General features: G+C 39.6%; 1 protein-coding gene across 3 annotated transcripts in view; it reads right to left on the bottom strand.

The window, feature by feature from the left end:
* Nucleotides 1-23775, bottom strand: part of DCLK1 (doublecortin like kinase 1) — a 382755-nt gene that overhangs the window by 1455 nt on the left and 357525 nt on the right. Inside the window, exon 17 of one of the 3 annotated variants that reach the window (XM_066582763.1) lies at nucleotides 5569-5642. The exons of the other annotated variants lie outside the window; for them this stretch is intronic. Within the exon in view, the coding sequence (XP_066438860.1) occupies nucleotides 5569-5642 (74 nt within the window). The remainder of the gene's footprint in view (nucleotides 1-5568; nucleotides 5643-23775) is intronic. 3 annotated transcript variants of the gene reach the window in all.

Raw genomic sequence — 23775 nt, 5'->3', positions numbered from 1 at the left:
TGATAACTACAAGAGATGAAACCCAAGAGGAGGAAAAGACCCTGCCCATCTCAGATGTGTTTCTACATTACCTAGTGGCGCATCATACTGTATCGAAGTGTACCTTCCAGAAATATTCAATTTAATGTGGTTGACATATACTATATATTCTATGAGATAATCTGTAAGGTAAGTAGTACCTTCTTAAAATGAAAGAATAATATCCCAAATTCAAGTGGATTAGGCCTAATTTATACAGAACTCTTTTTGGGGGCAGACAAAATACACTCAAAAACTGCGCTCCACTTTACCGTTCAAGCGCTCAGCAATCTCTGGCACTCCCATTGACTTAAAGTGACAGCATTCAATGATGCAACAGATTGCAAGAGCAATTGTTGCTCTAGTCATGCGGGAACCTTTAGGTCTCCTGTTTTTGGGATCTGTGGAGATCTCAGCAGTTGGACCAATCAGAACATTATCCGCTATCCACACTCTGAATTGACATGTCACTTCTTAAGGCAGTATCACGCTGGAAATTCCACATGTGGACTTTGCCCATTGACAGGGATAAATCCACATGTGAATCTGTGGTAGAAATAGGCTTACCTGTGGATTTCTGCCACAATTTTAGAGGCGCAATACATATGGAATAATCTACATGGGATTCCACCGTGTTAACATACCTGCTGCTTCTGTTCTGGTACATCTAAACTGTCCACCTATTACATGGATGGTCATGTATTTGAATGGAAAACATACATATAGAGTATGCCTGGCTGCAATGTCTCCTAGCAAGGACAATTGATCCCCATTGGTTTCGGGCGCCAAACCCATGGTTATTTTCCGGGCTGGCATCATTACAGAAATGGGATTATCTTCTCAAGACTACTCCTTTAAGTCCAAGCTTTGAGGAGTCACCCAATGAGGCTAAGCACTCATCATGAAGTACTACAGAATACTTGTAAGAATACCTAGATTTTGTATATATATATATATATATGCCCTAAATATTTTTCTCTTCATATTATCATCTATGACAAGGGTCTTGTGACTTTTTATTTTTTGAAATGACACAGGTCACCATACAGTCACCAAAATTTTGGTACTGGGTTGGCTAATATGTTCCATTTTGGAATCGCTGTTTCCTACCGTAGTATTTTATGTAAAGTACCTCAAGTAAGCTAAAAAAAAACCTGTAATGAACCCATATTTATCACTATGCCACCAGTATCTCCTCCAGCTGAGTTTAATAATGGAAACATAACCTTACTATTTACTTTACTCAAGCTCTGCAGGCCACCCAGGGGAGTCATTTGCTTCAAGGTGAATTGTGCTTGCAATCCTGAGCACTGAAAACTGTGTAAATAAGTAATGCCCTGTTTGCGGTGTAATGGTTGTTTCAAGACTGTGTCCATTTTCTTGACGGTCCAAAAACAGCTTAATAGTAGATACACTTTATCACTGAAAAGCCAGAGATTGAGTTTTTGAATGGCCACCCTCAGCAGCTGGCTGAAACTTATGGGGGTGTCAGCCGCGTCTGGGAGATTAGACAAGGTTTGCATTAGAATGATTTGTTGTAAGAGGCTTATGGTCCAAAGCCAATAGTGATCAGCATATGTTTCCTATGCTAAATAACTCCCTGGCAGCTCCCAGCCACTGCGATATAACATACGGTTACAAAAAGACTATTCGTTATTCTAGAATGTTGGATGAGGTTTTATTGCTACTTATTTTACATGCATATAAAAGAAATGTATCATTCTTTATATGTTGGGATGTAGTAGAGCTGAAATGGTCATTTAAAGAGGTTTTCCGGATCATTAATAAAAGAAATTATGAAGGGCTAAGATGCCAAGATACTTGCTTATCTTGGTGACTCCCTGGCCAGCGCTGCAGCGCCGGTGCCGGCTGCATGGAACCTAGAAGAAGCGGTAAGCGGTCATGTCATGTGCCATTCATTGTGCATGTATCTGCTCTGTCACTCACAGGCTTCAGTGGTGATTCTTCTATAGCCGCTGAAGCTTGTGGGTGGATGAGCGGTCACATGCACAATGAATGGCACCTGACCATGGGCTGCAGCGCTGGATGGGGAGCCGCCAGGATAGGTAAGCAATGCATTCAATTTCTCTTCATTTTAACCCTTTATAATTTTTTTTATCATCATGAATTGTGACAAATGACAAATTCAGCTCTACTGCATGTGTATAAATTAATAATCTACCACTGAAGTTGATGGCTCAATTGTATTTATTGCAAACTGGACCGCTAGGGGACTTGCAAATTCTACAGATGATCTGCAGTAACCGTATGCAGATCACTACGAATTGCCAGGCAGCACCAACTGAAACAATAAGTCCTGGCTCCTGCTGGCAATTAGTGAAGATCCACAAGGTATATGGACACCCTTAAATAGGCAGGCAGTCATTATGTAGATTACTCTGACCTTTAGCAGGCTTTATCTTTGTTGTATTTGACTTTCCGGTCCTTATATTAGAGAAGTATCGGCATCTTACACATTTATGACATATGAACAGGATAAATATGTAATAGGTGCCACATCTGGGACTGTCAGCTGTCAGAAGTATGGGGGTTGTGGGACCCCTGTTCACCCAATATGTAGGTCCCTATAGACTTCAAAGGAGGGGTGAGAAATGAATGCTGTTCCTGTCAATATGTCATAAATGTATAATGCTGGTATACCCTTTTAAAGGAGTATTCCTATGTGGGACTTTCATGTCCCACCTCCGGGACCCACCACCCCCTGCCCTGTTCAATGCAGTAATCGGGAATTATGGAAAAAGTTTAGTAGGCTTCGCTGTGCTGTTTCCATAACTCCCATAGAAGTGAACGGAAGTTAGTTAAACAGCGCAGCATAGACAGCTGCGCTATTTCCACAGCGCTGAGCTATAGAAACAATGTAGTTCACTGTGGTGCACTGTTTCTAAAACTCCCATAGACTTCTATAGGAGTTATGGAATCAGCATAGCGAAGCCCACTCAGCTGTTTCCGTAAATCCAGACCACCCCTGGGGACTGCACTCAGCTGGGCCGGTTGATAGTGGGGGCCAGAACTTGAGATACATGTGCGTTCTCAAGGTGGAACACACAAGTATGAGGCTCTCGTGGCATATCCTATGGATGTACCATGAAAGTTTCAGGTGGAAATACCCCTTCAATTGTGTCCTTAGGTTTAGGGACATTTATTGGTCTTAATAAAAGCTATCTCACAGAAAAACTGTCCTTGTTCCCACAGCAACCAATCAGAGAGCAGCTTTCACTTTTGCACAGGAGTTTGATGCCTAAGCTGATTAGTTGCCATGGGCAACAATGCTAGTTTTTTGTTAGACAGTTTTATAAACAAGGCCCATATGTTAATGGTTGTTGCCTATATAGATCCTATGCTGACTGCAGGAAAATGCCATAATAATAAACAATTTTAACACATATGGAGTCTTCAGCTAGAGGGGGGTAAATTGGTGGCCTACAAGAAAGCTCTTTTCTTCATTCATTTTTATGGGACGGCTGAAGATACCCAAACACACCAATCTCCCTGCATCCCATAGAAGTGAATGGAACAGTGGTCACACATGCGCAACACCTAGGGTTACCACCTTTGTCACAGAAAATACCAGCCAGGCTAAAAGCGGTGTGGTTTAGGGGTGTGACTTATCACAACATATATTTTACCTCTGTTATTCCTGTGGCCCCGGTAGAATTAGTGCCCTATTTGGTGGCATCAGTAGTAATAGTGCCCCCTTTAGTGGATCCGGTATTAATAGTGCCCCCTTTAGTGGTCTCAGTAGTAATAGGGTCCCCTTTAGTGTCACCAGTACTAATAACAGAGCCCCTATAGTGGCCCTAGTAGAATCAGTGCCCTGTTTAAAGGGCCCAGTAGTAATAGGCCCTTCTTTAGTGGCCCCAGCAGTAAAAGTGTCATCAGTAGTGGCCCCAGTAGTAATTGGGCCCCCTCTTTGTGCCCTCCCCACCTCCGAACCTCCAGCAACCACACTGCAGCAGAGTACCAATAGGAACTTCCCAGTATCTGAGCAGTGCTGCCCGGAGGTATATATTGTATTTCAGCCGCACTTCAGTAGCGGTGAGCGATTCCAGCGACCTGATTGGTTGTTGGGTACACACCCCCCTTTGAAGATGTGCACGAGTGCTACTTCACGAGACCAGTGGGGGGGTTAGGGTTTAGGGTTAGGTTTAGGGTTAGGGTTACGTTTAGGGTTAGGTTTAGGGTTAAGGTTAGGTTTAGGGTTAGGGTTAGGTTTAGGGTTAGGTTTTGGGTTAGGGTTTAGGGTTAGGTTTAGGGTTTAGGGTTAGGGTTTAGGGTTGGCCTTAGTTGCCGACCCTCCTACGGCCCTGCTGCTGCTTTTTCAACTGTCCGGCCACACGTGCACATCTCCAAAGGGGGGTGTGTACTCAGCAACCAATCAGGTCACTGGAATCGCTCACCGCTACTGAAGTGTGGCTGAAATACCAAATATGCTCCCCAGAGAATGGCAAGTGTCTGCTGAAGGCTCTGATTGGCTGCAGCAGTCAGGTGGTAGTTATTTGTAAACAAATACTGAGGACCTCGGCAGCTGCAGGGAAACAGACAGGTGAGTTCTTCTTCCTTATTGTTTTAACACATTTACACCAATTTAAAAAAAAAACGTATTCCACAGTTGGACTTCCCCTCTAATGATGCGTTCTCCGTGTCATTCTAATCTCAATACAAAATTACCAATGAATGAGCAGCTCCCTTTATTCATGGCAACGTGATGCAGACCATAAGACGTTATCAGCCCATAAATATATTGTTCCTAAGTCATTAGATTGAAATACACATAAAATGTCTCTTCATGTAACGTTTGCATTTGCTTTTCACAAAGGTTTATAGACAGAAAGAATTCAAGCTCTGTATCATACAAACAGCAACATAACTAAAATATATATATATATATTGAGACAAACAGTACAAAGACCCAGACAATAAACGTCAGACCATAACACACTGACGTGACTGATGCTCAATGCATTGTCATGTTATGCATTGTTAGTCGTCAGGTTTTCGGTAAGGGTTGTGTTTTGCGTGGTTTAAAACTACAGGATATAAACATGATATTCCGTAAATATAATAGGCTGTATATAGATGTAGCAGAGCTGAGCCCGTTGTGTCCTCTGCATTTTTTAAGCAGGGCAGTAGAGGATGCTAATAAATAAAAGCTACGTAACAAATTCAGCTCTGCTACATCTCTAGGTGCTTTTAATGCAAAAACTGGAATCACAATAGCAATTTTTTTTTGTCTAACTCTTTAATGCGCTGTACCGTATTTACATATAACCTGTCTTTTAAACCACAGGAGGTTTTTAGCAAATGTATGATGAAGAAAGCTGGCCATGTCAGCGTGGATAATGGACGAAAAGGGATGGAGAAGGCGGTTGCGTAATCTCAACAAAGACTGAGATTATAACTCATAAAGCGGCATATGGACTGGGTATAAAAAAATAATAAAGCATGTTTATCCACTGAAGGGACTGGTTAATGGAGACTGCCAGCACGTCGCCATGGAAACACTGACTGTGGCGCTGAACCATCTCATACCTTATCCAATACATTCCTGGCTGTTGGTAGTAGTCCAAAGACCCTGATCTCTTGATGGAAAAACCGTGGTCCAGCTGAGCAGAAAGAAATGGGGCAACTCAGTGGATCATCAATTTGCTAGAAAGATTCTATTTCCACATGACCCTGGTATTATATAATGTAATACAGCATCTTATCTGTCTTCCCCCCACCCCCCCGAACCCCAGTGATCAGAAGGGTCACTACAACACTGTACCCCACCGCTAAACAATGTACGATATTATATATATATATATAGTAACAATTTGTAAATCAAAATTACCTATTGATGTAAATGTTGCCTTTCCTCATTATTCGACTTATATTTAAAGGGACAGCCCAGGAAGAAACAATATACTATGTTGTACCTGCTGCAATGCCTGAGGGTAAGACCTCTTTACTTCATGCCCTTTCAAATCCTGTGTCACGCACCCTCACCCACCTCAGGGATAACACAGTACAACAGTTTTGGAGTGTTTACCTGGAATGCGCCTTTAATACTGATTATTGTATGATTCTATATTTATTATTGTTTTTTTGGATCATTATCATATTTGTTAGTACAATAATGTAACATTGTAAATTCATGTAATTACAGTTAGATTACAACTACACTACTGATAGATAATTACACTAATAATGTAGCATCTAGTATAGTCATAGAACAACTACACGAATACGATACTGGAATTACTCTTCTAATATAGCAACTACATGAATAATTATTAATAACCATTACTCTGCTAATAGAAAACCTACAATACTAACACAACTACATTACTAATAGATAACTCTACTAATAATATAGCAACTACTATAGTAATGTAACAACTACACCGCTAATATACAGTAACTACTAGTGTAACAACTACACTACTAATAGACAGTAACTATTACTAGAACTACTCTGCTAATATAAAACCTACAATACTAATGTAACAACTACACTACTCATCTAAAAACTACACTACTAATAGAAAACCTATTACCAAAGATACATAGGGAGGATGCAATCATAAGAAGAACTTCTTGGAATATACCACCAAGTTAGAGCTAAAACTGGAAAGGCTGATGTTGGTATGGATTAAAACATGACTTTTCTAAATAAATGGTGAATACATAGCACAATGATAACATGTTGTGACCACATGAATACATGCCAAACATGTTAAACAAAATAAACCACTGATATCATGAGACAGAATTAACCCTTTCCAATCCACTGTCTGACGTCTAAAGACATTCTGATTGAGGGCTGTACAGCTCCGATGTCGGAAGACATCCGGCGGGGTATTCTTACTGTATATTACTGGCCGTTCTGTTGTCAGGGGCCTCTCCAGCATGTCCCATGCCGCAGTACTGCCTAGCCTGGCGCAATTGTATAATGACAGAAAGAGAAAGCCCCCAAGGAAACCCTGACTCCAAAATTGGATTACAAAGGGTTAAGAGCTGGTGTAAATAGAAGTGCTGCCCACAAACGTCTATCATATAACCCCCATTTGAAGTCATATAATGTATAACACAAACATAGAACCGTATTACCAGGCAGGGAATCGTAATGTATCAACTTGCTTGGGGACCTTCTTCCCCCATTAATTCGAAGATGGATGCAAATCTGTGGAGAAGAAGAGGGTCCAGATAATACGATCCCTAACTCTTGCTACGGACAATTAGGGAAGGTGTTATCTGGACCCTCTTCTTCTTCACACATTTGCATCCATTCGAGAATTAATGGGATTAAGAAGGTCCTCAAGATAGATAACACATTAAGATTCTATGTCTGGTAATACGGTTCTATGTTTGTGTTATACATTATATGACCTCAATTGGGGGTTATATGATTGACGTTTCCAGTGCTGATTTGTGGGCAGCAGTTGTATTTACACCAGTGCTTTATTCTGTCTCACAATATCAGATTTTGGTTTGGCCTGTATTTGTGTGGTCGCAACATATTATCATTGTGCTACCTATTCATCATTTATTTTAGAATAGAATAATAAAAGTTATTTTTTTATTCATCCCAAAATCACCATTTCATAACTAGTAATATGTATTTGTAATATATAATTACAAATACACAGTAACTACTCTGCTTAAATAAAAAAATACTATTTATGTAAACCTCCTCTACTAATATATTAACACTACTGAAATAACAAATACTCTACTAATATCAAGCCTACAATACTAATGTACCAACTTCTCGACTGCTAGCGCTCATTGTACAACTTCCAAGTTAGTCCTCTTGTAATTAACAGAATATGTTCTTAGGATTCTGCACACAACAAACTGGCCATAACGAAATTGTGTAATTGCTTATGTCATCATCATCATCATCATCACAAAAAAGGCTTAAATAGCATACAGATTTACATTCTTTGTGTTTGTAATCAGAAATCGATAATTATTAGAAATGCTGTAGTATTCCAGTGAATGCATCCAGAGAGTCTTCTGTATTGGGAAAGGGGTGAGGTGGGGGGTGCACATCCTTATACAGTAATTACCCTTTTCAAGGTATTGCTAAACTGTTATGGTACGTTAACGAAAGGGTGTTCTTCAGTTGATTCTTCAATGAAACAAAATACTGACCTTGCAGGTGAAATGACTGTGGTTTGATGCTGCCACCTACTGGTCTAACTAGTTAACAACCTAGTCAAATGTGAGTTATTTAGGTCTCTAAGAATTATGAACCTACTCAGAAGTAGGACCACAGGTGCGCAAGTGGAATTAACTAGCAATAAGGACACTAACAGCTCACCGGGGGAAGTATGAATGATTGTTCAGCCCCTACTAAAGTCTGAAAGTTCTCTTCTAAAGGCCCAGTAGACAACCACTCATCTTACTGGTAGGCACTCATCTACCAGAGCAAATCAGTCTATCTCAAAGGAATAATGTGTGGATGAAGCCATTGATACAAGAGGGTGACTGGTCACAAACTTCTTTTTTCTTAAAAAACAAAAGCTTAATCATCAACACATGGGTGTAACCACCAGGGCAGCTGCTATGGGTCCAACAAGTAAGGGAGCCCATTCACACTCAGACATAGGGAGCAGTTATGGAAGGTGCATGCAGAATTCAACAGAGTCCTATTCTAAGCTGTACTACAGAGGGCCTCATTACCCGGCAGAGTGTGCTGTCTCTTTTCTATGTCATCACTTTTGTATTATTCTTGTGCTGTGACAAAATGTGCGTAATATTCTTGAAAGTGATAATAATGAATGTTTTTTCCTACACTGTAATACAACAGATACTTGCTAAAACTTTTTTTTCTGTGTGTTATTCCTGTTCATGGTGTTCATTATTGTCCTTCAACATCATCATTTGTACCATTTTATGCTGTAACATCACTGAATAGATTATCCCATCACTGTGTGCGTTACTATATACTGATATCTCCCTGTGTACATTACCTCTGTACTGTGACGTCACTGTGTACATTACCTCAATACTGTGACATCACTGTGTACATTACCCATGTACTGTGACATCACTGTGTACATTACCCATGTACTCTGACATCACTGTGTACATTAGCTCTGTACTGTGACATCACTGTGTACATTACCCATGCGCTGTGACATCACTGTGTACATAACCCATGTACTGTGACATCACTGTGTACATTACCCATGTACTCTGACATCACTATGTACATTAGCTCTGTACTGTGACATCACTGTGTACATTACCCATGCGCTGTGACATTGCTGTGAACATTATCTCTGTACTGTGACATCCCTGTGTGCATTTTCCTTGTACTCTTATAATTACTGTGTACATTATCCTAGTACTGTGACATCACTATGTGCTTTATCCATGTACTGTCATAATCACTAGGTACATTAACTCTGTACTGTGCCATTGTAGTGGCCCGAAGTACATATATTTGGCCCCTCCATAACGGTCATACATGTCATGTCTTTTATGTGGATTCTCTGTGCAAATTGTCTTGTCTTTAGTTATGTGTATTGCACAGCTGCAGTGTGTAAGAGGTTAATGTCTATGAATGTATGGAAATTGTCCTGTCACGTGGGTATGGAAGGTATAAATAGGAGTGTAAGGTGTGGTTGAAGGGGGTCCCATTTCCTCAACGATAGTGTGTAGTGAGAGTGCTGGCCGCAAGGGGGTTCCCTTTAACCCTCAGGTGGTGAAGGATGGAAGAGGAAGAGAGGTTCCTGGATGATTTAACCCCAGGACCCCTATCCTAGGGGAGAAAGAGGGAAGAAGCCCACCGTGCAGTATTCAGACACCTGTCTAAAAGTGAGTGTCAGTGGAGTGTTGTGTCCTCCTTCGGTGTGTCTGTCCAGGAGCGGAGTCATACAGATAACTAAGACTGTAGGCCCGGTGTCATCCTGTGTCCCGGAGTGTGTGTGTCCAGGAGCGGAATCGTATAGATAACCTAGACAACAGGGACGGTATCATCTTGTGTCCCGGAGTGTGTGTGTCCAGGAGTGGAGTCATACAGATAACCTAGACCGTAGGCCCGGTGTCATCCTGTGTCCCGGAGTGTGTGTGTCCAGGAGCGGAATCATATAGATAACCTAGACCACAGGGACGGTATCATCTTGTGTCCCGGAGTGTGTGTGTGTCCAGGAGCGGAGTCATACAGATAACCTAGACCGTAGGCCCGGTGTCATCCTGTGTCCCGGAGTGTGTGTGTCCTGCAGCGGAGTCATACAGATAACTTAGACTGTAGCCCCGGTTTCATCCTGTGTTCTCCTCCCTGACCTCTTTAACTTGTTCTTTCTGCACTGGTGTGTGAAGTTATAATCTCTGAAAGAAAAGTTCCAGTCTCTGACCGTTCCCAGTGACTGAAGTTATAAAATATCTGTGTGTGGACTTTTTTACTCTTCCCATCAACATCCTGTGGAGTAAGGAACGGTGGCATCACCCGCGACATCTTTGGTAAAGAGAACAAGCAGCATAGCCACAACTTTGTAAAAAAGAATCAATGCATCAGGATGGATGCTCCTTTATTGCTTCCAAAAGTATAAAAACATGCGCGACGTTTCAACCCCGCTGGGGTCTTTGTCAAGCTTGAGAGTCGGATCCTGCTTTCAAGCTTTGCGTGCTTTATATGCCTCGCACTAATAGTGCTATTTTTGTGGAGTGCTGCTGTGTTACTCAAATTGAAACCCGTGACATCTTTATCCAAGCCCACATGACCATTTATTCAGGTAACCACTGTAATGGCATTGCCTGGAAGAGCCCTAGCAGTACCTTGGCTGGGGTTGCACGCGTCCCTCAGGGGAGGAGTTTGGTAGAACCAGCATGACAACCCTAACAACTCCCCCCGCCATCACCTCAGTGGTGTTCCTCGTGTGTCGGCCGCTGCACCATCACTGTGTGCATTTCCCTTGTACTGTTATAATTACTGTGCACATTACCCATGTACTGTGACATCACTGTGTACATTACCCATGTACTGTGACATCACTGTGTACATTAACTCTGCACTGTGACACCACTGTGTACATTACCCATGTACTGTGACATCACTATGTACATTACCTTTGTACTGTGACATCACTGTGTACGTTACTTCTGTACTTTGACATCAATGTGTGCATTATCATGGTGCTGTGACATCACTGTGTACATTACCTCTTCACTGTGCCACCACTGTGTACATTACTCAGGTACTGTGACATTACTATGTACATTAAATCACTGTGTACATTACTCATGTACTGTGACATCCCTGTGTGCATTTCCCTTGTACTGTTATAATTACTGTACATACCGTATTATCCCAAAATAATGTGGTGCTAGTGAAGTGTAAAGTAAGGGTGGTCTCACACGGGCGAGAATATGAAACCAATGATTTACAATGCTGGCATTCCCATATGTGATGTTTTCACTGATGCGATGTTGAGAGGATAAAAAATTGTGGCATGCTGTATCTTTCTTCGATGTGTTATTTTCATCTTTCATGTATTCCTATGGAGGCCTTTTTTAGCGTTGTGATGCGATTTTATATGTAAAAATCCCATAGAATTTTGCGATAAAAAAAATCACACAATTTTTAAGAACCATTGTGGTTTGGGACAGGATTATACTTCCTCTGCGATGGCTCAGTGATTTGTCATGGTGGAAAAACCCATACATATACTACAATGTGCGCTCCCTGTACACGTTCCTACAGATATATATATATATATATATATATATATGTAAAGAAATTATAAACCAAGAACCTTACATTATTTAATGTGGTTAGAGTATTGATTATAGGTATGTATACCTCTGATAGCAAATATATTATGAGTGCTGTTGCCGTTTTTGGTTCTGCTTCTCTTCCTATAGATATGGCAAATGTGCTCTCCTTGTACATGTTCCTATAGATATGGTACAATGTGCGCTCCTTGTACATGTTCCTATAGATATGGTATAATGTGCCCTCCTTGTATATGTTCCTATAGATATAGTACAATGTGCTCCTTGTATATGTTCCTATAGATATAGTACAATGTGCTCCTTGTATATGTTCCTATAGATATGGTACAATGTGTTCTCCTTGTACATGTTCCTATAGATATGGTACAATGTGTGCTCCCAGTACATGTTCCTATAGATATGGTACAATGTGTTCTCCTTGTACATGTTCCTATAGATATGGTACAATGTGCGCTCCTTGTACATGTTCCTATAGATATGGTACAATGTGTGCTCCTTGTGCATGTTCCTATAGATATGGTACAATGTGCTCTCCTTATACATGTTCCTATAGATATGGTACAATGTGGGCTCCCTGTACATGTTCGTATAGATATGGTACAAAGTGCGCTCCTTGTACATGTTCCTATAAGTATGAAACAATGTGCTCTCCTTGTACATGTCCCTATAGATATGGTGCAATGTTTGCTCCTTGTACATGTTCCTATAGATATGGTACAATGTGCTCTCCTTGTACATGTTCTATAGATATGGTACAATGTGTGCTCCCAGTACATGTTCCTATAGATATGGTACAATGTGTTCTCCTTGTACATGTTCCTATAGATATGGTACAATGTGCGCTCCTTGTACATGTTCCTATAGATATGGTACAATGTGTGCTCCTTGTGCATGCTCCTATAGGTATGACACAATGTGCTCTCCTTGTACATGTTCCTATAGATATGGTACAATGTGGGCTCCCTGTACATGTTCGTATAGATATGGTACAAAGTGCGCTCCTTGTACATGTTCCTATAAGTATGAAACAATGTGCTCTCCTTGTACATGTCCCTATAGATATGGTGCAATGTTTGCTCCTTGTACATGTTCCTATAGATATGGTACAATGTGCTCTCCTTGTACATGTTCTATAGATATGGTACAATGTGCGCTCCTTGTACATGTTCCTATAGATATGGTACAATGTGCTCTCCTTGTACATGTTCCTATAGATATGGTACAATGTGTGCTCCTTGTACATGTTCCTATAGATATGGTACAATGTGGGCTTCCTGTACATGTTCGTATAGATATGGTACAAAGTGTGCTCCTTGTACATGTTCGTATAGATATGGTACAATGTTGGCTCCTTGTACATGTTCCTATAGGTATGAAACAATGTGCTCTCCTTGTACATGTCCCTATAGATATGGTGCAATGTTTGCTCCTTGTACATGTTCCTATAGATATGGTACAATGTGCTCTCCTTGTACATGTTCTATAGATATGGTACAATGTGCGCTCCTTGTACATGTTCTATAGATATGGTACAATGTGTGCTCCTTGTACATGTTCCAATAGATATGGTACAATGTGCTCTCCTTGTACATGTTCCTATAGATATGGTACAATGTGTACTCCTTGTACATGTTCCTATAGATATGGTACAATGTGGGCTCCTTGTACATGTTCCTATAGATATGGTACAATGTGGGCTTCCTGTACATGTTCGTATAGATATGGTACAATGTTGGCTCCTTGTACATGTTCCTATAGGTATGAAACAATGTGCTCTCCTTGTACATGTCCCTATAGATATGGTGCAATGTTTGCTCCTTGTACATGTTCCTATAGATATGGTACAATGTGCTCTCCTTGTACATGTTCTATAGATATGGTACAATGTGCGCTCCTTGTACATGTTCTATAGATATGGTACAATGTGTGCTCCTTGTACATGTTCCTATAGATATGGTACAATGTGCTCTCCTTGTACATGTTCCTATAGATATGGTACAATGTGTACTCCTTGTACATGTTCCTATAGATATGGTACAATGTGCTCTCCTCGTACATGTTCCTATAGATATGGTACAATGTGCTCTCCTTGTACATGTTCTATAGATATGGTACAATGTGCGCTCCTTGTACATGTTCTATAGATATGGTACAATGTGTGCTCCTTGTACATGTTCCTATAGGTATGACACAATGTGCTCTCCTTGTACATGTTCCTATAGATATGGTACAATGTGTGCTCCTTGTACATGTTCCTATAGGTATGGTACAATGTGCGCTCCTTGTACATGTTCCTATAGATATGGTACAATGTGTGCTCCTGGTACATGTACCTATAGATATGGTACAATGTTGGCTCCTTGTACATGTTCCTATAGATATGGTACAATGTGTTCTCCTTGTACATGTTCCTATAGGTATGAAACAATGTGCTCTCCTTGAACATGTTCCTATAGATATGGTACAATGTGTTCTCCTTGTACATGTTCCTATAGATATAGTACAATGTGGACTCCTTGTACATGTGCCTATAGATATGGTACAATGTGTGCTCCTTGTACATGTCCCTATAGATATGGTACAATGTGTGCTCCTTGTACATGTTCCTATAGATATGGTACAATGTGCTCTCCTTGTACATGTTCTATAGATATGGTACAATGTGTGCTCCTTGTACATGTTCCTATAGATATGGTACAATGTGTTCTCCTTGTACATGTTCCTATAGATATGGTGCAATGTCTTCTCCTTGTACATGTTCCTATAAATATGGTACAATGTTGGGTCCTTGTACATGTTCCTATAGATATGGTACATTGTGTTCTCCTTGTTCATGTTCCTATAGATATGGTACAATGTGTTCTCCTTGTACAAGTTCCTATCAATATGGTACAGTGTGCGCTCCTTGTACATGTTCCTATAGATATGGTACAATGTTGGGTCCTTGTACATGTTCCTATAGATATGGTACATTGTGTTCTCCTTGTTCATGTTCCTATAGATATGGTACAATGTGTTCTCCTTGTACAAGTTCCTATCAATATGGTACAGTGTGCGCTCCTTGTCCATGTTCCTATATATATGGTACAATGTGCTCTCCTTGTACATGTTCCTATAGATATAGTGCAATGTGCTCCTTGTACATGTTCCTATAAATATGGTATAATGTGCTCCTTGTACATGTTCCTATAAATATAGTACAATGTGCTCTCCTTGTACATGTTCCTATAGATATGGTACAATGTGTTCTCTTTGTACATGTTTCTATAGATATGGTACAATGTGTTCTCCTTGTGCATGTTTCCATAGATATGCTACAATGTGCTCTCCTTGTACATGTTCCTATAGATATGTTACAATGTGCTCTCCTTGTACATGTTTCCATAGATATGGTACAATGTGCTCTCCTTGTACATGTTCCTATAGATATAGTACAATGTGTCCTCCTTGTACATTTTCCTATAGTTATGGTATAATGTGCTCCTTGTACATGTTCCTATGAATATAGTACAATGTGCTCTCCTCGTACATGTTCCTATAGATATGGTACAATGTGTTCTCTTTGTACATGTTTCTATAGATATGGTACAATGTGTTCTCCTTGTACATGTTTCCATAGATATGGTACAATGTGCTCTCCTTGTACATGTTCCTATAGATATGGTACAATGTGTCCTCCTTGTACATTTTCCTATAGTTATGGTATAATGTGCTCCTTGTACATGTTCCTATAAATATAGTACAATGTGCTCTCCTTGTACATGTTCCTATAGATATAGTACAATGTGGACTCCTTATACATGTTCCTATAGATATGGTACAATATGTTCTCCTTGTACATGTTCCTATAGATATAGTACACTGTGCTCTCCTTCTACATGTTCCTATAGATATGGTACAATGTGTGCTTCTTGGAGATGTTACTATTGATATGGTACAATGTGTGCTCCTTGTACATTTTCCTATAGTTATGGTATAATGTGCTCCTTGTACATGTTCCTATAGCTATGGTACAATGTGCTTTCCTTGTATATGTTCCTATAGATATGGTATAATGTGCCCTCCTTGTACATGTTCCTATAGATATGGTACAATGTGCTCTCCTTGTATATGTTCCTATAGATATGGTACAATGTGCTTTCCTTGTATATGTTCCTATAGATATGGTATAATGTGCCCTCCTTGTACATGTTCCTATAGATATGGTACAATGTGCTCTCCTTGTACATGTTTCTATAGATATGGTACAATGTGTGCTCCTTGTACATGTTCCTATAGATATGGTACAATGTGCTCTCCTTGTACATGTTAATATAGATATAGTACAATGTGCGCTCCTTGTACATGTTCCTATAGATATCGTACAATGTGTTCTCCTTTGCATGCTCCTATAGCTCTGGTAAAATGTGTGCTCCTTGTACATGTTCCTATAGCTATGGTACAATGTGGGCTCCTTGTACACGTTCCTATAGCTATGGTACAATGTGTGCTCCTTGTACACATTCCTATAGCAATGGTACAATGTGTTCTCCTTGTACATGTTCCTATAGATATGGTACAATGTGCTCTCCTTGTACATGTTCCTATAGATATGGTACAATGTGTTCTCCTTGTACATCTTCCTATAGATATTGTACATTGTGTGCTCCTTGTACATGTTCCTATAGATATGGTACAATGTGTTCTCCTTGTACATGTTCCTATAGATATGGTACAATGTGTGCTCCTTGTACATGTTCCTATAGATATGGTACAATGTGTGCTCCTTGTACATGTTCCTATAAATATGGTACAATGTACAGTTAGGGTCAGAAATATTTGGACAGTAACACAATTTTCGCGAGTTGGGCTCTGCATGCCACCGCATTGGATTTGAAATGAAGCCTCTACAACAGAATTCAAGTGCAGATTGTAACGTTTAATTTAAAGGGTTGAACAAAAATATCTGATAGAAAATGTAGGAATTGTACACAATTCTTTACAAACACTCCACATTTTTGGAGCTCAAAAGTAATTGGACAAATAAACATAACCCAAACAAAATATTTTTTTTTCAATATTTTGTTGCGAATCCTTTGGAGGCAATCACTGCCTTACGTCTGGAACCCATGGACATCACCAAACGCTGGGTTTCCTCCTTCTTAATGCTTAGCCAGGCCTTTACAGCCGCAGCCTTCAGGTCTTGCTTGTTTGTAGGTCTTTCCGTCTGAAGTCTGGATTTGAGCAAGTGAAATGCATGCTCAATTGGGTTAAGATCTGGTGATTGACTTGGCCATTGCAGAATGTTCCACTTTTTTGCACTCATGAACTCCTGGGTAGCTTTGGCTGTATGCTTGGGGTCATTGTCCATCTGTACTGTGAAGCGCCGTCCGATCAACTTTGCAGCATTTGGCTGAATCTGGGCTGAAAGTATATCCCGGTACACTTCAGAATTCATCCGGCTACTCTTGTCTGCTGTTATGTCATCAATAGACACAAGTGACCCAGTGCCATTGAAAGCCATGCATGCCCATGCCATCACATTGCCTCCACCATGTTTTACAGAGGATGTGGTGTGCCTTGGATCATGTGCCGTTCCCTTTCTTCTACAAACTTTTTTCTTCCCATCATTCTGGTACAGGTTGATCTTTGTCTCATCTGTCCATAGAATACTTTTCCAGAACTGGGCTGGCTTCTTGAGGTGTTTTTCGGCAAATTTAACTCTGGCCTGTCTATTTTTGGAATTGATGAATGGTTTGCATCTAGATGTGAACCCTTTGTATTTACTTTCATGGAGTCTTCTCTTTACTGTTGACTTAGAGACAGATACACCTACTTCCCTGAGAGTGTTCTGGACTTCAGTTGATGTTGTGAACGGGTTCTTCTTCACCAAAGAAAGTATGCGGCGATCATCCACCACCGTTGTCTTCCGTGGACGCCCAGGCCTTTTTGAGTTCCCAAGCTCACCAGTGAATTCCTTTTTTCTCAGAATGTACCCGACTGTTGATTTTGCTACTCCAAGCATGTCTGCTATCTCTCTGATGGATTTTTTCTTTTTTTTCAGCCTCAGGATGTTCTGCTTCACCTCAATTGAGAGTTCCTTTGACCGCATGTTGTCTGGTCACAGCAACAGCTTCCAAATCCAAAACCACACACCTGGAATCAACCCCAGACCTTTTAACTACTTAATTGATTACAGGTTAATGAGGGAGACGCCTTCCGAGTTAATTGCAGCCCTTAGAGTCCATTGTCCAATTACTTTTGGTCCCTTGAAAAAGAGGAGGCTATGCATTACAGAGCTATGATTCCTAAACCCTTTCTCCGATTTGGATGTGGAAACTCTCATATTGCAGCTGGGAGTGTGCACTTTCAGCCCATATTATATATATGATTGTATTTTTGAACATGTTTTTGTAAACAGCTAAAATAACAAAACTAGTGTCACTGTCCAAATATTTCTGGCCCTAACTGTATGCTCTTTGTACATGTTTCTATAGATATGGTACAATGTATTCTCCTTGTACATGTTCCTATAGATATGCTAGAATATATTCTCCTTGTACATGTTCCTATAGGTATGACACAATGTGCTTTCCTTCTACATGTTCCTATAGATATGGTACAATGTGTGCTTCTTGGAGATGTTACTATTGATATGGTACAATGTGTCCTCCTTGTACATTTTTCTATAGTTATGGTATAATGTGCTCCTTGTACATGTTCCTATAGATATGGTACAATGTGCTCTCCTTGTATATGTTCCTATAGTTATCGTACAATGTGTTCTCCTTTGCATGTTCCTATAGATATGGTACAATGTGTTCTCCTTGTACGTGTTCCTATAGATATAGTACAATGTGCTCTCCTTGTACATGTTCCTATAGATATGGTACAATGTGCTCCTTGTACATGTTCCTATAGATATGGTTCAATGTGTTCTCCTTGTACATGTTCCTATAGATATGGTACAATGTGTACACCTTGTACATGTTCATATATATATATGGTAGATTGTGTTCTTCTTGTACATGTTTCTATAGATATGGTACAATGTGCGCTCCTTGTACATGTTCCTATAGATATGGTACAATGTGCTCTCCTTGTACATGTTCCTATAGATATGGTACAATGTGTCCTCCTTGTACATTTTCCTATAGTTATGGTATAATGTGCTCCTTGTACATGTTCCTATAAATATAGTACAATTTGCTCCTTGTACATGTTCCTATAGATATGGTACAATGTGTTCTCCTTGTACATGTTCCTATAGATATAGTACAATGTGCTCCTTGTACATGTTCCTATAGATATAGTACACTGTGCTCTCCTTCTACATGTTCCTATAGATATGGTACAATGTGTGCTTCTTGGAGATGTTACCATTGATATGGTACGATGTGTCCTCCATGTACATTTTCCTATAGTTATGGTATTATGTGCTCCTTGTACATGTTCCTATAGATATGGTACAATGTGTGCTCCTTGTACATGTTCCTAAAGATATGGTACAATGTGCTCTCCTTGTAATGTTCCTATAGATATGGTACAATATGCCCTCCTTGTACATGTTCCTATAGATATACTACAATGTGTTCTCCTTGTACATGTTCCTATAGATATGGTACAATGTGTTCTCCGTGTACATGTTCCTATAGTTATGGTACAATGTGGGCTCCTTGTACATGTCCCTATAGATATGGTACAATGTGTGCTCCTTGTACATGTTCCTATAGATATGGTGCAATGTGCGCTACTTGTACATGTTCCTATAGATATAGTACAATGTGGACTCCTTGTACATGTGCCTATAGATATGGTACAATGTGTTCTCCTTGTACATGTTCCTATAGATATAGTACAATGTGTTCTCCTTGTACATGTTCCTATAGATATGGTACAATGTGTTCTCCTTGTACATGTTCCTATAGATATGGTACAATGTGTTCTCCTTGTACATGTTCCTATAGATATGGTACAATGTGTTCTCCTTGTACATGTTCCTATAGATATGGTACAATGTGTGCTTCTTGTACATGTTCATATAGATATGGTACAATGTGGGCTCCTTGTACATGTTCCTATAGATATGTTACAATGTGCTCTCCTTGTACATGTTCCTATAGATATGGTACAATATGTTCTCCTTGTACGTGTTCCTGTAGATATGGTACAATATGTTCTCCTTGTACATGTTCCTATAGATATAGTACACTGTGCTCTCCTTCTACATGTTCCTATAGATATGGTACATTGTGTGCTTCTTGGAGATGTTACTATTGATATGGTACAATGTGTCCTCCCTGTACATGTTCCTACAGATATGGTACAATGTGTGCTCCTTGTACATGTTCCTATAGATATGGTACAATGTGCGCTCCTTGTACATGTTCCTATAGATATCGTACAATGTGTTCTCCTTTGCATGTTCCTATAGCTATGGTACAATGTGCTCCTTGTACATGTTCGTATAGCTATGGTACAACGTGGGCTCCTTGTACACGTTCCTATAGCTATGGTACAATGTGTGCTCCTTGTACATGTTCCTATAGCTATGGTACAATGTGTTCTCCTTGTACATGTTCCTATAGATATGGTACAATGTGTGCTCCTTGTGAATGTTCCTATAGATATGGTACAATGTGTGCTCCTTGTACATGTTCCTATAAATATGGTACAATGTATGCTCTTTGTACATGTTCCTATAAATATGGTACAATGTGTGCTCCTTGTACATGTTCCTATAGATATGGTACAATGTGTTCTCCTTGTACATGTTCCCATAGATATGGTACAATGTGGGCTCCTTGTACATGTTCCTATAGATATGGTACAATGTGGGCTCCTTGTACATGTTCCTATAGATATGGTACAATGTGCACTCCTTGTGCATGTTCCTATAGATATGGTACAATGTGCTCTCCTTGTACATGTTCCTATAGATATGGTACAATGTATCCTCCTTGTACATTTTCCTATAGTTATGGTATAATGTGCTCCTTGTACATGTTGCTATAGATATGGTACAATATTTTCTCCTTGTACATGTTCTTATAGATATGGTACAATGTGGGCTCCCTGTACATGTTCCTATAGACATGGTACAATGTGTTCTCCTTGTACATGTTCCTATAGATATGGTACAATGTGCTCTCCTTGTACATGTTCCTATAGATATGGTACAATGTGCCCTCCTTGTACATGTTCCTATAGATATGGTACAATGTGTTCTTCTTGTACATGTTTCTATACATATGGTACAATGTGCGCTCCTTGTACATGTTCCTATAGATATGGTACAATGTGTTCTCGTTGTACATGTTACTATAGATATGGTACAATGTGCCCTCCTTGTACATGTTCCTATAGATATGGTACAATGTGTTCTCCTTGTACATGTTCCTATAGATATAGTACAATGTGCTCCTTGTACATGTTCCTATAGATATAGTACACTGTGCTCTCCTTCAACATGTTCCTATAGATATGGTACAATGTGCCATCCTTGTGCATGTTCCTATAGATATTGTACACTGTGCCCTCCTTGTACATGTTCCTATAGATATAGTACACTGTGCTCTCCTTCTACATGTTCCTATAGATATGATACAATGTGTGCTTCTTGGAGATGTTACCATTGATATGGTACGATGTGTCCTCCATGTACATTTTCCTATAGTTATGGTATTATGTGCTCCTTGTACATGTTCCTATAGATATGGTACAATGTGCTCTCCTTGTACATGTTCCTATAGATATGGTACAATATGCCCTCCTTGTACATGTTCCTATAGATATACTACAATGTGTTCTCCTTGTACATGTTCCTATAGATATGGTACAATGTGTTCTCCGTGTACATGTTCCTATAGTTATGGTACAATGTGGGCTCCTTGTACATGTCCCTATAGATATGGTACAATGTGTGCTCCTTGTACATGTTCCTATAGATATGGTGCAATGTGCGCTACTTGTACATGTTCCTATAGATATAGTACAATGTTGACTCCTTGTACATGTGCCTATAGATATGGTACAATGTGCGCTCCTTGTACATGTTCTATAGATATGGTACAATGTGTTCTCCTTGTACATGTTCCTATAGATATGGTACAATGTGTTCTCCTTGTACATGTTCCTATAGATATGGTACAATGTGCTCCTTGTACATGTTCCTATAGATATCGTATAATGTGCTCTCCTTAGTAAATGTCAATATAGATATGGTACAATGTGCGCTCCTTGTACATGTTTTATAGATATGGTACAATGTGCTCTCCTTGTACATGTTCCTATAGATATGGTACAATGTGCTCTCCTTGCACATGTTCCTATAGATATGGTACAATGTGCTCTCCTTGTACATGTTCCTATAGATATGGTACAATGTGTTCTCCTTGTTGATGTTCCTATAGATATGGTACAATATGTGCTCCTTGTACATGTTCCTATAGATATGGTACAATGTGCTCTCCTTGTACATCTTCCTATAGAAATGATACAATATGCTCTCCTTGTACATGTCCCTATAGTTATGGTACAATGTGCTATCCATGTACATGTTCCTATAGCTATGGCACAATGTGCTCCTTGTACATGTTCCTATAGTTATGGTACAATGTGCTCCTTGTACATGTTCCTATAGCTATGGTACAATGTGCTCCTTGTACAAGTTCCTATAGATATAGTACAATGTGTGCTCCTTGTACATGTTCATATATATATATATATGCTACAATGTGTTCTTCTTGTACATGTTTCTATAGATATGGTACAATGTGGGCTCCTTGTACATGTTCCTATATATATGGTACAATGTGCTCTTCTTGTACATGTTCCTATAGATATGGTACAATGTGCTCTCCTTGTACATGTTCCTATAGATATGGTACAATGTGTCCCCCTTGTACATTTTCCTATAGATATGGTACAATGTGCTCTCCTTGTACATGTTCTATAGATATGGTACAATGTGTGCTCCTTGTACATGTTCCTATAGATATGGTACAATGTATGCTCTTTGTACATGTTCCTATAGATATGGTACAATGTGTGCTCCTTGTACATGTTCCTATAAATATGGTACAATGTATGCTCTTTGTACATGTTCCTATAGATATGCTACAATGTGCACTCCTTGTACATGTTCCTATAGATATGGTACAATGTGTTCTCCTTGTACATGTTCCTATAGATATGGTACAATGTGTTCTCTTTGTACATGTCCCTATAGATATGGTACAATGTGTTCTCCTTGTACATGTTTCTATAGATATGGTACAATGTGTTCTCCATGTGCATGTCCCTATAGATATAGTACAATGTGCTCTCCTTGTATATGTTCCTATAGATATAGTACAATGTGCTCCTTGTACATGTTCCTATAGATATAGTACAATGTGTTCTCCTTGTACATGTTCCTATAGATATAGTACACTGTGCTCTGCTTCTACATGTTCCTATAGATATGGTACAAGGTGTTCTCCTTGTACATGTTTCTATAGATATGGTACAATGTGTTCTCCATGTACATGTCCCTATAGATATAGTACAATGTGCTCTCCTTGTATATGTTCCTATAGATATAGTACAATGTGCTCCTTGTACATGTTCCTATAGATATGGTACAATGTGCGCTCCTTGTACATGTTCCTATAGATATAGTACACTGTGCTCTCCTTGTACATGTTCCTATAGATATAGTACACTGTGCTCTCCTTCTACATGTTCCTATAGATATGGTACAATGTGTGCTTCTTGGAGATATTACCATTGATATGGTACGATGTGTCCTCCTTGTTCATTTTCCTATAGTTTTGGTATTATGTGCTCCTTGTACATGATTCTATAGATATGGTACAATGTGCTCTCCTTGTACATGTTCCTATAGATATGGTACAATGTGTGCTCTTTGTACATGTTCCTATAGATATGGTACAATGTGCCCTCCTTGTACATGTTCTGCAGCAATGGTACAATGTGTTCTCCTTGTACATATTCTATAGATGTGGTACAACGTGTTCTCCTTGTACATGT

This window comes from Eleutherodactylus coqui, chromosome 1 (assembly GCF_035609145.1).
Source record: "Eleutherodactylus coqui strain aEleCoq1 chromosome 1, aEleCoq1.hap1, whole genome shotgun sequence".
Classification (NCBI taxonomy): domain Eukaryota; kingdom Metazoa; phylum Chordata; class Amphibia; order Anura; family Eleutherodactylidae; genus Eleutherodactylus; species Eleutherodactylus coqui.
Note: the sequence above shows the minus strand (reverse complement) of the source record. Positions and strands in the feature narration are given on the sequence as shown.